The sequence below is a fragment of the Megascapheus bottae genome, chromosome 2 (genome assembly GCF_031878675.1).
Source record: "Megascapheus bottae isolate mThoBot1 chromosome 2, mThoBot2.hap1, whole genome shotgun sequence".
NCBI classification, from domain to species: Eukaryota; Metazoa; Chordata; class Mammalia; order Rodentia; family Geomyidae; genus Megascapheus; species Megascapheus bottae.
This window is the reverse complement of record NC_143510.1, coordinates 26,474,646-26,491,190: the sequence shown is the minus strand read 5'-3', so window position 1 is coordinate 26,491,190 and position 16,545 is coordinate 26,474,646. Positions and strand designations below refer to the sequence as shown.

The 16,545-nt window shown below is 40.3% G+C and overlaps 1 protein-coding gene across 6 annotated transcripts in view; it reads left to right on the top strand.

The window, feature by feature from the left end:
* Nek10 (NIMA related kinase 10) overlaps positions 1-16,545 on the top strand; it is a 134,265-nt gene that overhangs the window by 36,350 nt on the left and 81,370 nt on the right. For all 6 annotated transcript variants that reach the window (XR_016533408.1, XM_090322485.1, XM_090322467.1 and 3 more), the window contains 8 exons: positions 522-586; positions 1,419-1,521; positions 1,615-1,743; positions 2,563-2,700; positions 3,638-3,683; positions 6,052-6,173; positions 6,308-6,410; positions 11,025-11,100. Coding sequence is in view for 5 of the 6 variants with exons in the window: in XM_090322485.1 (XP_090178611.1) it covers positions 522-586; positions 1,419-1,521; positions 1,615-1,743; positions 2,563-2,700; positions 3,638-3,683; positions 6,052-6,173; positions 6,308-6,410; positions 11,025-11,100 (782 nt within the window). In the remaining variant the exon portion in view is untranslated. The remainder of the gene's footprint in view (positions 1-521; positions 587-1,418; positions 1,522-1,614; positions 1,744-2,562; positions 2,701-3,637; positions 3,684-6,051; positions 6,174-6,307; positions 6,411-11,024; positions 11,101-16,545) is intronic.

Sequence of the window (16,545 nt, the reverse complement as noted above, 5' to 3'; positions counted from 1 at the left end):
CCTCTGTCACTTCGCATCTCTCTCAGCTTGGCAAAATGCCCGAAGTTCATCATAGGGACTTACTGTGGATTGTTCTATTTGGAGAATGCCTGAGACTGTTTCCTCAGGAGACCAATTTGCCAGGTTTGAATCCAGTAGGCCAGTGGCTATTTTTATGAGCCATCATTTCTAGTGTTTATTTTCCTACATAAACCTCAATACCGAGGTACTCATAGCAGGCCAGCAATGAAAATAAACCTTGAGCTCTTGGAAATCTTGGGAAATCTCATTTGCTAGCATAGCAGTTTTGTGTCTCTGTGCTCCCTCGTACTTTCTAGAAAGGAACTGGTGGGAAAACAGGGCCGACCATGAATATCAATGCTCTTTAAGCACAAGCATGTTCCCCAACATGGGGAATTTTTGTTGTCTGCTTGGGCCTCACACCAAAGTCACTTGATTGTCTGCTTCATGGTAATTCTGTCCTGAAGATGTTTCTGTTTGTGAGGTCCCATTTAAGAATCACACTTGCATTTATTTTCTAGTGTTATGCTTTCAGAGCCTTGAGGTTCCTCTTCAGTATGGAAAGAAACAGGCCACTGTTTAAAAGGTAGGAGCCTGGGGCCAGGTAAGATCTTTGGGTTTTGGGGGACTGTTGGGTTGGGCTGTTCTCACAGCAGCAGAACTGATGTGGGAAGACTGTGTCTCTTCCCACTTTTCCTTTCCTTTTCTTCCTTTCTCTGGTTTGGTGCCAGTAATGGAGCTTGAACTGGGGGCCTGGGTGCTATCCCTGAGCTTCCCCCACCAAAGCTGATTCTCTACTATTTGAGCCATACCTCTACTTCAACTTTTTGGTAGATAAGTGTCTCACAGATTTTTGTCTGCCTGTGCTGGATTTGAACCCTAGTCCTCAAATCCCAGCCTCCTGAGTAACTAGTATTACAAGTATGAGCGCTTGGTGACTGGCTTTTTTTCAGACTTCTTAGACCTCACAGAGATAATGGAAGCACCATGGTCAGGTGTCTGCATCTTGGAAAGGATATGAAATCCTCTCAGTTTTTAACATATCTGTACTATCATAATACAATAAAATTTATAATATATTTTATATTATATAATATATTAATATATAATGTATATAATATACATACATAATATATATTATGTAGTCTACACATTATAGCACATGATCTTTGGATCTCAGTCTCCCAAGTAGCTAGGATTATAGCCACCAGCGCTCAAGGTGGATAACAGGTCTTTAGAATATTCTCCAGTTGTTTTTTTCCCCCTTCATTTTCATCTGTGCTCCCTATCGTGTAATTTTACAATAGAAGTTGTAAAGTATTACCCCTTCCACTCTATAGCCTAGGAGGGAGGTACAGCTAAAAGGAAAATAAAAAACAATGGTTTCCAAGTTCTTTACTGTGTATGTCTCCCTGCAGACTCTTCCCCACCGACCTGTTTGAGACTTTCATTGACATAGGTCATTATATTCGTGATATCAGCGCTTACGACAAGTTGGTGTTGAAGCTGAACTTGTTGGTGGTGAGTCTCAAGGCTTCGCTTCTTGGCATTCAGGCCCATAGCAGGGACCAAGCTGATGGCAACAAACCATTTTCCTTCTGATTATTTGGCTAGGAGGATGAACTGAAGCAAATTGCTGAAAATATTGAGAGCATTAATCAGAACAAGGCTCCTTCAAAATACATAGGCAACTACGCCATTCTGGATCATCTTGGAAGTGGAGCTTTTGGCTGTGTTTATAAGGTGACTTTCTCCTCGGGGATCACTTCTAATATTCCTAAATAAATGGAGTAGTTCACTCAAATACTCATACTTACTCTAATTGTGGTCCTTGGCATGGGAAAAACATGAATAAATCAATGGAAACCTTAGAATGATTATTTTCCACAGGCAGAGACATAGCTGCACTGGCTTTGACTGCTGTCAGCTCTAGTAATTACTTGGCCACTGGCTTTCTAAAAAGACATCTTTAGTGTAATCCTGGCTACTCAAGAGGCTGAGATCTGAAGATCATGGTTTGAAGCCAATCTACTCAGGAAAGCCTGTGATACTGTTACCTCCAATGAATCACCACAAATCTAGAAGTGGGTCTGTGGCTCAAGTGCTAGAGCACTAGCCCTAAGCAAAAGAAGCTCAGGGACAGCAACTCAGGTCTTGAATTCAAGCCCCAACACTGGCACTAAAAAACCAAGAAAACAACCCCACCCTCTTAAATCTCTCAAAAACAGACAAAATGTCTTGTCCCCAATACATGTTATTTCTCTAACTCAAATCAGATTTCCTGTGTGTTTAGGCCAGAAAATCAAACTAAATATTGAAAACTGGCCCAGAAACTAATCTATTAAAATATATTTCAGATGAGCAATTAGAAAACATTCAAATTCTTTGTAATAGTACATATTCACATACAAATACATATTAAGTCTGTCAAGATAGAATTATTTTCTATTGTAATACAGTTTTGAGGTAGAATGGTAAGTGCTCTGTGGCAGATTTTGATGACTGGATCAGCTATGTGACTTTGTTCCCTCTCATTCCATCCTTTTCTTTTTCTTCTTTTAGGTTAGAAAAAGGAGTGGCCAAAATCTTTTAGCAATGAAAGAGGTGAATTTGCATAACCCAGCATTTGGAAAGGATAAAAAAGATCGAGACAGCAGTGTAAAGAATATTGTTTCGGAGTTAACAATAATTAAAGAACAGGTAAATGTTTTTTCTTGTCTCTAAAGATAGTTGCCTTAAGTTGAATGCCATCAAAATAGAGTTTGTGTGCTATTTTTCTCCAAGCTGCTTAGGAACTAATGGACTGTGCAGAAATGAGCATAGGGCAGTGATATTTTTACCATTGTTTTTCCTAAGGCTTGACATTGAGCCATAGAAATGCTGTGAGTTTACATCAGGACCATGGATACAAAACAATTGGGCTGTGATCCAGAGCATGACACACAGAAATCCTTCAGCCATCTCTGCAAACACATCTATTCTTTGCTAATTATATTATAGAAGATTTGGTTACTTAGTTACATGCATAAGAATATGACCAAGACTTTCCTGACTTCAGAAGTGGAACCAATCTGCTAACATTCCTCTAAAACAGCTTACAATATGCATTGGGCTTTAAGGAGGAGCGTCTTTGTAATAGAAGTCCTTAGCTGATTTCTGCTTCCTGTTCATCATCCTGGAGAACATAAAAAGGCAGAAATAGTGAGGATAGACAGTATTTACAAGTATTTAGGTAGTAGAGAGACCAACAGCAATAAAGTTATATGTTCAACATGTATTACTTTGTTTCAGTTTTCCCCTTTATGAAGTCTGCTGTATGGCAGAGTACTAAATAGAATCCTTGTTCTCCAATTCTCTATTTTAGTTCAGAATGGTAACACAGTTTTAAAAAGCTATACAGGAAGTTGATACTTTTAGTTAACCTAAAAGTTGCTAGCAGAGTGTCCACCCTTTGAGCAGTGCCCCCAGCTCTGCAATTCTTACTTTTATAAATAAGTACATAGAAGTTCAAATGAATGCACTGTGAAGAAAGTTTTTGTTTTGATATATATAATAAATGTTATTTATTTTCTCATAACTCTATCATTCCACTGTTTTATATATATACATATAATAAATGTTATTTATTTTCTTATAGCTCTATCATCCCAATGTTGTACGTTATTACAAAACATTCCTGGAAAGTAAGTATGAGTCTCTGTGATACTTCTTTTTACTTTTTACTTATAGTCTTGGGGCTTGAACTTAGGGCTTGAAGTTAGGGCCTGGTCACCGTCCCTGAGCTATTTCAGCATTAAGCTACTGCTCTACCACTTGAGCCATGGTCTACTTCTGGCTTTTTTTGACTATTAATTGGATATAAGAGCCTCATGGACTTTCCTTCCTGAATGGCTTTGAACTACAATCCTCAGATATCAGCCTTCTGAGCAGCTAGGATTATAGCTGTGAGCCACCAGTACCTGGCTCATATTTCTAATTAAGGAAATACAGGAAAATCACACTTATTTAGATCAAGAGCATAGAAAATTAAGGTAAGCGATTATGGTTTCTTTAAGAAAAATTGTTAGTATTTTGTGGAATCAAATACATCTAAACAGATTCGAGTGGAATCTTTGTCTTGATTTCTTTCTTTTTTCTTCTTCTTGATTTCTTCTGTATGAAATTCAAGTACAAGCCACCAGGTGGCGATGGAGCCCTGGCAGATTCTGCAGGCAGCGATTCAGGTTCTTTCCTTAAGAGAATAAGAAAACAGAGTCAAAACTTGGGGATACAAAGCAATGTTCAGTCACATGATTTTCACAAACAGAACTGTAGACTGGATAAGTATAGGTGAAATCTGATCTGTGACATATATGAAATTTCAAAACATCTCCATTTAAAGAAATATATGACAAAGATCACTGGGCTTCCTCATCTGAGAACTATGCTTTAGAAACACATTAGGCTTTGCATTCGGTATGATTTTACCAGTCTAATCCTGCCCCTACATTAGTTCTTAATGCACGAAGAACTTACCATACCACATAACTTGTCTTACTGTAAAGACAAAACAAAATTTGTGTACAACCTGGAAGTCTCTAAAACAATCTGAGGTATTTTAAAATGTGTAAAATATTCTAGAAGAGATAGGAAGTTGTAATAAAGAGTAATATAAGGTGAGAAAGTTACAACTATAATTACAGGTCAGCTAAGCACATACATTGAGAATTACAAAAGTATAAGTGTCTATGTATAGAAGAATATTCATTATCTATTGTATAATAATATACAGATAGTACAGTACCAAGACAAATAGCAGGAAGATTGGCATGTCTTTGTGCTTATGAAAGGCTGTGCAGTAGAGGATTCCATCTTTTGTAAATATCATATGCCTATCCATTTTATGTATATCTAAATGTCACAAAACACCCCTGCTGCAAATCACTGTTAATCATTTCATACTGCTTTTAGAAGAGGAAATAGAATTTATTGGCCTCCAATGAAAAGAGACAAACACAATCAGTTAATGAATGTCCTGGTGTCCAAAAGATAAAGTTAGAACACATCCAGCTTTTCTTGTCTTGAGGAACAGAAATTTTCTTCTAAGGATGGAATTTCCAACTGTGTCATTACAAGATCATAGCATGATTTCAAAGTAAATTCTTATAGGCTAATACTATAAAATGTAACTTAAAATGTAGGTTTTTTTTTTGGATAATGTAGAGTGAGTTGAGACTAGACTGTCAAGCAGTAAGGAAGAGCTAGGGACAGTGGCTTCTGCCTTCATCCTAGCTACTCAGGAGTTCAAGATAGGAAGATTGGGGTTCAAAGCCATTCCAGGCAGGAAAGTCCACGAGATTCTTTTCTTCAATTAACCAGCATAATCTGGAACTGGAGGCATGGCTCAAGTAGTAGAATGCCAGCCTTAAGCAAAAAATGACAAATGGGAATGCAAAGCCCCCAAGCTCCAGTACCAGGGTGTGTGTGCGCGCGCACGCACGCACACACACACACACACACACACACACACACACACACACACACGGACGCATGGACGCACGGATGCATGCATGCACGCACATGAGTGCATGGGGCATTTGCTTGATCCCTTTGTTGCCTTGCAGTCATTCCATGTTCTAGTAGCATTTGCCAGAATAAACTTACAAACTTCCTACAGTCAGAAGAGATTGTTTCTGGGCTGATTGTCCCCAGACCCCTGAACCCTGGCTTGCTTGTGGGCTGAGTGGATCCCCAGGGCAGTGGACCTCTAATTCTCTCTTTTTTTTTTTGCCAGTCCTGGGGCTTGAACTCAGAGCCTGAGCACTGGGCTTTCTCAAGGCTAGCACTCTACCACTTGAGTCACATTACCAGTTCTGACTTTTTCTGTGTGTGTGGTACTGAGGATTGCATGCTAGGCAAGCAGTCTTCCACTAGGCCAAAACTCCGGGCTCCTCTCTAATTCTTTACTGTGGTACTCTGCAAACACATTGAAAACTCTGACTAATTAATAGGCTGTTTTGATCCTAGATTCAATTTAAATGTGTATGTCCTGTTTTTTTTGTGTTTCCATAGATGATAGGTTGTACATAGTTATGGAGCTTATAGAAGGAGTCCCCCTGGGGGAACATTTCAGTTCTTTGAAGGAGAAACAACACCATTTCACTGAAGAAAGGCTATGGAAAATATTTATACAGGTATGCTTTTGTCTCTATCAAACTTTTCACAATATAGTCAAGTTCTCTACTGATTTCTTAACGATGTATGATAGTCACCATTTGCCACATGTATATGAGAGGCAATAAAATTTAGTTTTTATTTTTATTTCTAGCTCTGTTTAGCACTTCGGTATTTACACAAGGAGAAGAGGATTGTCCACAGAGATCTAACACCAAACAACATTATGTTGGGGGATAAGGACAAAGTAACAGTTAGTAAGTATAGAAATATTGGTGTGTGTGTGTGTGTGTGTGTGTGTGTGTGTGTGTGTGTGTGTGTTGGTATTAGGGTTTGAACTCAGGGTCTCTTGCTCTTGTTCAGTGTTTTCACATAAGGCCAATACACTTAAGCCTTATCTCCAGCTCTGGCTTTTTACTGGTTAACTGCAGGCAAGAGTTTCAAGGATTTGTTTGCTCAGGCTGGCATCAAGCCATGATCCTTAGACCCCAGCCTCCTGGGATTACAGGAGTGAAGCCACCAGCGCCTAGCTAGAGCTAGAATGTTCATAGATGACCATTCTTTCGTGGAAACTTAAAGGACATTTTCTTTATCCACTGTTTTGGCGAGGTCTCTCTGCTAAGGCAATTGTATGACATACATGTGATACTATCTTTTAAAAATAAGTATAGGGACCAGGAGTTTGGCCTAGTGGTTAAAGTGCTTGCCTAGCATGCATGAAGACCTGGGTTCGATTCCTCGGTACCACATACATAGAAAAAAGCCAGAAGTGGTGCTGAGGCTCAAGTGGTAGAGCTTCTAGCCTTGAGAAAGTCCAAGGACAGTGCTCAAGCCCTGAGCTCAAGCCCAGGACTGGCAAAAAAAAAACCAAAAACAATAAAAATAAGTATAAAAATGGTATAGGAAGATAATTAACTGAAATTTTTATCATTCTTAAAAAAAGCTTTGGATATAATAGTGTTGACCAATTTTCAATATCCAACACTATTGATAAAATGCGGTCATTTCAAAAGGGATTATGGTTAAATTTAAATCTTACAGCACGAACTAAGTGTGTACAACTGAAATAAGTCTATAAAATTCCTATGTTTTGGGAGTCTGCTGTACAGCTGCAATTCTTCAAGCCCATAAAACCAGGGCAACTGAGGGGGTTGTAAGAGCTTATTACCACATGGGGGCAGCACTGCCATGCTTTAGTTTTTCTTTTCTTGTGTTTACTGTTTACTTTCAGAAAAGCAGCATTAGATTTGTTCGAAATGCATGGGACAATGTTTACTGAAAAATGAGGCCTGAAAAGAAACAAGAAAACTTGAGGAAACTATTTTTTTTCCTTTTCACTTTTCCTCAGAGTAGGTGTATTACATGTCTGAATATTGAGATTGACTTGCAATTATTTCTAGTAAACATTCTGGCTGACACTTCTTCCGGTACAGAAGCAGAGCAGAAATTCCTAACCTATTTATATGTGTGACTTTTCAAATGCTATTTCTAATGTCTAAATATGACCAGATACCTATCCAGGTCCCACTTCTGCAACTATGTGCAGGCTTCCTGCAAGGAGAGAGACCCTGACTCTGTGTCACACTGAGTAAAGCCCAAGGTCCTCCCTCACTGATGCCACCTGCCATGTGACATCTACATGGTGTCATGACACCACAAAATGGCCAGAAGGAACTGAGAGAAATGAACTTTCCCTCAAGCGCCCCTGTTCATGTCTCTTGGCCTTTCTAGAATCCACATTCAGATGTAAAACTTTATTTTTCCTTGCTTTCTCAGCTTCCAAATAAAAGAGAAAGAAAAGAAACAAATCTCACTATATTATGCGCGGTGGTTTTGGACATGGGCTTGAGTACACGATTCAAGAGGTCACATGATCATCTTGTAAATAGATTGGTGTGTGTGTGTGTGTGTGTGTGTGTGTGTGTGTGCGGCACGTGCTTGTGTGCTGATACTAGGGCTTAAATTCAGGATCTGGGTGGTATCCCTGAGCTTCTGTACTCAAGGCTAGTGCTCACTTGAGTCACAGCTTCACTTTCACTGGTGGTTAGTTGGAAAAGAGTTTGAATCATGATCCTCAGCTCTCAGCCTCCTGAGTGGTTAGGATTGCAGGCACAGCCGGGGTTGCTGGAGCCCAGCTCAGATATGTTGTTATCTGTCCAGTGATATCTGCCTGTGCTGCCAGTAGTAAAGCTAAGAACATGGCTGATTGAGGGGAGCATTGGTTAAAGGCTTGAGTGACCATGGCATACCCAAGAATCTGATGGATGTCCTAGATGAGATATGTTTATGTCCCCAAGAGATGGAATTACCGAGAGGCCAGAAAGTGTTGACTTTTTCTACCCCAAAGCTCCTGGCCAAGTTAATTGAGGAAATACCCACACAGCAGGGAAGGAGTGAAGCCTGGGGTTAGGGTTGTGTCTGCACTGGATTTGGAGGCTGCAGAACCATGGAAACTGGCAAAGTTCTGGAAAGGTTTCCTGTTGCTTCAGACCCTTGGCCTGTTTTGGGGAAATTCCCTAACAGACTCAGTTCATGGCCATTTGTTGAATTAGAAAGAATACTATCACAAAAAAAGTCACTAGACTTCACCAGTGGGAAAGTTAGGAAGGAATTCCAGGGCAGAGATTAGAAATGTGAGCAATCCTGGAGGAGGAAACATTGATGGTGCTAGACTGTACTGGGAGAAGTCTGAGTATCTGTCCTGGAGTCCTATGGAGATGATGTTACAGATGATCCTGTTGCTATGGCTACCCAGAACGGACACAGCAGGAAACAGCCAAGCTGCAAGAGGAGTTGGTGTGGCAGGGTGGAGCTTGTCCTCTGGCCTGCCCTGCCTTCATCTGACATTAGAGCTATTTAGACTGTTGGCTCTTTGAAATTATCTGAGGCATTCATCATTTGCATTGTTTTCAGGGAAAATGTACTTCTGAGGGCTGCCTCTAACTCTGGAGTGTTTGCTATGGGACAGAAGCCCATTACATCACCCAGGGCTTTGCTGTCCATTTATATCTGGCGGATACTGACACGATTCAGTGAGGTTCGACAGCTTGCTTGGTGTGGGTATTTTAAGTTGGGCAATTCTGAGATGTCACGTGCACAGGATTTTGCATGGTCTGGTGCTACTACCTATTCCCTACCCTCTGTAACACTGTCTTCCTCCCACTTCTTCAATGAATTGTGTGCAATTCGCCACTCGCTTTGCACATACAAGTTCATTTTTCTGGAGGGCTCTGCTTATTCTAGCTACCATTATTATTATTATTATTATTAATTTTTGGTGCCAGTATGAGGGTTTGAACTCAAAGCATCATGGTAATGGTGTAAGAACAAACTCTTAGATCAATGAAATATAGAATAGAGAGCCTGGAAGTAAGCCCATGTGCCTGCAGCCATCTGACTTTTGACAGAGGTGCTTAGACCACAAGCTGGAGAAAGGGCAATCTTTTAGGTCATTGGTGCTAAGAGATCTGAATCTGAGAACACAGTAAAATAAATACCCAATGGATCATACATGTGGGTTGTAACACGTGATCTCCTAGGAGTTACAAATTTCAACTTACAATAAGTTAAAGGCATACACATGAAACTACTAGAAGACATAGGAGACGTAATTCCAGACAGTGGGACAGGCAAGGGTGTTTTCTATCACATCTCCCAGAACAATGAAACAAAACAAAATGAAAACACTTCAGCACAGTGAAGAGCCAGCTCCCAAAGTGATGAATATCCATGCAATCGGAGACAGTCTCTGCTCACTGTACATCTGACTGAGTTAATAGCCACAATCCATAAGAATGCTGACAATTCAATTGCAAAAACCCCCAAATAGCCCCAATTAAAAACTGGCAACAATCAGGACACATGCTTGTAATTCCAGCTACTCAGGAGGCTGAGATCTGAAGATCATGGTTTGAAGCCAGCCTGGGCAGAAAAGTTCCAGTGAGACTCTTATCTCCAATATGGATATTTTTATATTTTAAGTTAAATTTTACTTTGCCACTGTTTACCACCTTTTAATGCTATTTTAGCCCTTCCTCTATAGATAATATTACTTAGGACAAGGAGATGCCAATGTGTGTGTGTGTGTGTTGGTCCTAGGGCTAAAACTCAGGTCTTGTGTACTGTCCTTGAGCTTTTATGCTCAAAGTGGGTGCTCTACCACTGAGCCACAGCTCCACTTCTGGCTTCTTTTTTTGGTGGTCACTTGTAGATGAGAGTCTAAAGGATTTTCCTGTCCTAGCTTTGAACAACAATCCTCAGATCTCAGGCTCCTGAGTATCTAGGATTACAGGCGTGAGCTACCAATGCTTGGGGAGACACCATTTTTAATTTCAGAGCTTCAGATTTTCCTTGTGGCTCTTCAGGTTTAGTATTTAAACACAGCAACGATGACTATAGCAAAATGCCCACCATTCTACTTACCTGAAAACTTATAAAGGAAAACATGAAGAGTGAACTCACAAGTTCAACAAAGAATATTAACTGCTTTATTCCACTTATCAAGCCTGATGGTAGGATTTGTTTTTTATTCACTCATTCATCCATTCATTTGGCAGTACTGAGTTGTGCACTCAGTGCCTTGTGTATTCTGGATAAGCACTATTATCACAGAATCACCTCCAGCCCTCTTTCAGGTATTATTTTTTTCTTAAAGATAGGCCTTATTTGACACGTGGGAAGAGGCTAGAATGTGCGCATGCCCCTGATGGAGGTGGAGTAGAGCGGTAAGGGAGGGGCACGCTGGAGGCCAGTCAGGACAGAAGAGCTGTGCTGCCACGTGTTGTAGTTGTATTGTGGCATGTCGAACTTGTGAGAACAATGTTGATTGTGGGAAATAATGATCACACATTACTCTGTTTTGTGAATTGCAGCTGACTTTGGCCTGGCAAAGCAGAAACAAGAAAACAGTAAACTCACATCAGTGGTTGGGACCATCTTGTATTCCTGGTAAGGACAATTCTTTGGTGACTGTCAAATATCATCTTTTCCCTCTGTTCTTTTCAAGGAAAATGAGCTAAGAAATATTCCCAACTCTCCTACTTCTAGGAGAGTTTGTGCATAACTGGTATTTACTTCTGGCTTTTTGGTGGCTAACTGTAGGCAGTGGTTTCACTGATATTCCTTCTCTGGATGGCTTTGAACAGGGATAATGAAATCTCAGCCTCTTCAGTAACTAGGATTACAGGCAGGCACTACCTGCATCCAGCTTCCTCCTCCTCCCCCTCTTCCTGCTCCCCCTCTTCTTTCTTCTCTTCCCCTTTTTTCTTTCTTTGGTCAGTCCTAGGCTTTGAGCTTAGGTTCCTGGGTGCTGTCCTGAGCTTCTTTTGCTCCAGGCTAGCATTCTACCACTTTGAGCCACAGCACCACTTCTATTTTTCTCTAGTTAATTGGAGATAAGTGTCTCATGGACGACTGGCTGGCATCCAATGGCAATTCTCAGATCACAGCCTCCTGAGTAGCTATGATTATAGGCATTTGTCACTGGCACTCAGCCTTAACATTGCCTTTTAATGGTCTTCACAAGTTGATCAGAGTCAGTAAAACTTAGGCTTCTTTCTTCATGTTTATTTTATTTCTCTTTTCCATTCTAAGTATGAACACTCAAGCCACTCTGTGTCTAGCTTTATATTTCCTCCTGGAAGGAGCCAAGAGAAGAGCAATAAAGAGCAAATGTCTTCTTTTACCTTGTGCTTCTGAGATTGGAGGGAGTCCATCCAAAGAAGTTTTTTTCTCAAAATTCGCCTCAATGGAATTTATTGGATAGCTAAGAAATTAGCAGAATTACTTGATAATGGGGAAGGTGTCCTCATTATTGTACAAAAATCTATCCCCAAACTTATTTGCTTAAAACAGTAAGAGCAAGTGGGCTTGTTCTGCAGCTCTTCAGAGAGTCCCCTGGGCCAACTGAGGTATGTGAGCTTTACTCAGTTCCTGACTCAGCTGGCAGGTTGCAGGTGGCTGACAGCCTGATTTACCTGGCAGCTGGTGCTGAAGTTTGACTGGGGGCCCCTCTGTCTCCTCAAGCCACCGTCATTAACAATGACAGCCTTGGAATAGAATTCCAATTGGGCAGAGTAAAAGCCATCACCTCCTGAGGGCTATCTACGAATGTCACTCACCTTTTCTCTTGCCGTAGTCTGTTGTCAAAGCAAATTAAAGCCAGCTGAAGTGCCAAGGATAGGAAAACCCATTTGCCTCTAGATGGAAGAAGGCATACAGAATTTGTGTGGCCATATTTAGAAAAAGCTCTATTGCAATCAGAAAGAAGTCTGAGAGACTTCAGAATCCAAGACCTGCAGAGCAAGAAGTAGCATATTTTAAACACAATCCAAGGTGCAGCAGCTTGGAATCTTCTCAGACTAAGGTGTGGCATCATGGCTGAACCAGGAGAGAGGAGTGACACTGTGGGAGAAGTACAGGTTTAGCGTAATGAATGATGAGAGGGAGAGGTACGGGATTTGGGACAAGAACAGAGACATCCAACAGTATCCTGCATCTCTGCAGATCTGAAAGCAGACCTTAGAGAGAGGTTGGTGACATGGAAAGGGCCAAGAATGGCAGCAGTAAACAGCAGACAGAGAACAGAAAAAGGACCCTATCATAGGATGCTAAGCAAAATTGTAGGGAAGGGGGGGCACTGCTTACAACAGAGCTTTAGGCAAAAGAGAACAGGTGAGCCTCTTTGGAAAAGCCTACAATGCACAAGCTGTGTGCAAACAACTGTCACTATGAGGTGACTACAATGAAAATCAGGTGACTGGTGATTTGCAGGAAGCAGGGGCTGGAGAAGGGGCCCCCCAGTGTTCTCAACTTGCTCGAATTCATCTCAGGAGAAATAAGGATTCACCCTTCTGCTGGGGAGAGCAGATATGCAGTTTTATATCTCTTAACAGACCAAACCTTTACTCCACTATTGGCTAAGCAAGTGACCATCCCAATAACCCATGTAGACATGGGACCTTAGCCAGATCTGGGACTCAAATGTGTCCATTCAAATCTACTTGCGTGGAGAGTGCAAGTCCCAGGCCAAAGTAGAAATGGTAGAAGTGAAAAATCTCCAAAAATCAAATGGCAAAACAGAGTGGAAAGCACCATCAACACTCAGAGACATCAGGAATTGAGGGCAAGACTGAGGAAATGTGATGCTCAGAAAGCAGTGAGGAATGAAAGGCAAGCATGGCCACATCTTTTAACACCTTTGGGTGACAGACAAAACCTAAGAATCCATGCTGATGCAGAGTACAGGAATAAAGAAATCTATTGGATAGAATAATAGGAGAACATTTTCCAAAATGTGGGGAAATATGGCATTTAGAACCACCAATGTACACCAGAGAAGAACCTCTTTATGCCACATTATAGTTGATTGTCAAACCCAGAAAACCTAAGAAAGAACTTTGAAAACTACAAAAGAAAGATGCCTATGTACTTATAAACACATTGCAATTACCCCAGGCCATTTGGCAGAAACCCTAAAACCAAAGAAAATACAGACTAATGCCTTTCAAACACTGAGAATAGCTGTCAATCACGATTACTATAGTCAGTAAAGTTATCCTTCAAAGTTGATGGGGAAATGAAGACCTTCCTAGATAAGCTCACAGGACAGCGGCTCATGACCACTTAGATAGCATTATAGAAAATACTCAAAGAAACGCAGTCACAAACAAAACTGCTCAGGAAAGAGGAAGTGTCATGAGAAGAAAAGATGAGCACATAAGACTTAGGAAACAGTTTTTACTCTGCAAACCAGCAAAAGATTGGAATAAGTTAGGAGTGGGGAGTGACAAGTAATACTTGAATCAACCAAGAAAAGACTCAGCAAAATCAGACCTAGGAATTAGCAAATCCCTCTCAATAATACTTCTAAATGCAAATGGTCTTTTCTCTCCAATCAAAACACATAGTTTTTCTATTCTAATCTATCAATTTACATATAAATATAACAGAACTGAAAGACCATAAACAACTGAAAGAGATCTGTTATAACTCATGAGATTGAAGCAGTAATAAACAATCTCCCAACAAGTAAAAGCTCAGGAGCAAACACAGTTAGGGTTGAATTCACCAGGCCTTTAAAGAACTAGCCCTGAATTATTCTGTGAAATGGAAGTGGAAGCACAATGCCAAACTCATTCTGTGAATCTGGTACTACCTTGATGCCCAAACTAGATAGGAAACAACAACAACAACAACAGAAAGCTATCCAGCTTTAGAGGCACAAAAATTCTCAGTAAAATGCTGGCAAATGAATTTTGGCACGCATTAAAAAATCGCATATGCCATGATCAGGTTGAATTTTTTTACAGAAATACAAGAATGGCTCAGGATGCACAAATCAGCACATGTAATACAACACATAAACAGAGTCATCTCCATAGGTGCAGAAAAGCCTTTGGCAAAACTCAGCATCCCTTCATAATAAGAGGAATAGAAGGACTATTTCTCAACATAATATTGCTATTAATTTCAAATTACATATGACAAACCTATACCAGCATCATATTAAATGAGAAAAAACCTGAAAGCATATTCTATGAATTCATGAATGAGACAAGACTTCTGCTTCTCCTCTCTTATTTAGCAGAGTGCTTAAACATTTCCCAGAGTAGTACAGCAAAAAGAAAAGAAAAAAGAAAGTAACAAAAGGGGTATAAGGAGAAAAAGAAAAAGTCAAAGTATCTGTATTTGCAAATCTGTACTTAAAAGACCCTAAAAGATGACACCAGAAAACTCTGAGATGTGATAAACACTTTGCAAAATAGCAGGTTATAAAATCAATATATAAAAACCAGTTTCTTTTCTATACCAAGAACAAACATGCTGAGAATGAAATCAGGGAAATAATCTCATTCATAGCAGCCTCAAATATAAAATACCTAAGAATAACTTTAACTAAGGAAACAACAGGGATCTACACTGAAAAGTAAGAAACATTCAAGAAAGAAACTGAACAATCCATTAGAAGACAAAAACACCTCCCCCATGGGTGGTTTAACAGAATTAGTGCTGTGAAAAGTGGACATAACAGCCAGGTATGGTGGTTTGCTCCGGTAATACCAGCTACTCTGGAGGTGGAGATTAGGAGATCATGATATGAGGCCAGCTTGGGAAAAAACATTAGCAAGACACCATTTCAGTCATAAGTAAAAGTACATTGCTGTGTCTCATTAGTAGGGCTCTTGAAAAAGCTTCCACTGGGCTGGCTTTCGAGGAGAGACACTTGAACTGTATCCAAGGCAGATGAAGTCTGCGGTTTGGTCCTGCATATCCGTGGACTGGCCAGCTGTGTAATAGGGTCATATTACTTGTGTTCAGTTTCTGGTTCTTCTCCTCTCTCTGAACTTGGTGTTTCATTTCTCTGCGCTGGCTCCAGATCTTCAGAGTGCCCTCCGGGTCGTGAACTTCGAGTCTCTCTCCAGGCTGGTTCTGCATAGGCTGGGCTTTTTCAGGGGATAGCAGGGGCTCTAGTGTGGCTGGGCTGAGATGGATGGCTTGCTGGTGAGAGACTTGGCGTTTTCCCCATGGTGTTGTAGAACCACTAGGCATCCTTCAGTCTGACAGTTGGTTAATGGAAGTGTTTTTCACACCTGTGAGATTAAACTGGGGAAAGGGAAGAGAGAAGTGTGTGCATCATTTTACCTGTTCTTTAACTAGACATTCAGGTACTCCCTTGTCAGGAGTGGATGACTTAATCCTTTCCTATAAGGAGAGTTCAAGTTCGTTTGAAGACACACACACACACACACACACACACACACACACACACCCCATCAGGCAAGCATGGGAATTTTCTTTTATATATTTTTTATTGTAATTAATAGAAGGGTTACATGATATTTGCCAGATAAATGGTGCATTAATTCCCATACATTGATACCCTTTCACATGTCTTGGTCCCCATTTCCCTCTCCCCCTCCCCCACCCCTCATCTTGTTTTCCCCCATTCTCTATCCAATTTCAGATAACCAAATACAAATATATCCGATATATCAGGTAACAAAGTGAGATAGTGTAACAATATGAGATAACCAAGGGACAGTAGAAGTGATGAGAGATAACATAGTACCTTAAGAACAACAATCATTAATTATATGGCTTATGTTTACATCATATTTTAAATGACAGGTTTAACAAACAATTGTATAAGGAGAGAATCTCTAATTACATTCTCAGGGACTTAATATTTAGAACTTAATCAAAATTAGGCTAACGGTTTGTATGTCATAGAAACATATCAATTTATGAAATAAAACATTATGATTATAGAGTCATAGGTTTTTTTTGTCTATATAGTTATGTTTGTATTTCCATTACCATGTCCATAGCTTTGGGTATGCAGATATTGAGTCCTTGCTCTTGTACACTCTGGATTTAATAACCGCATATTTT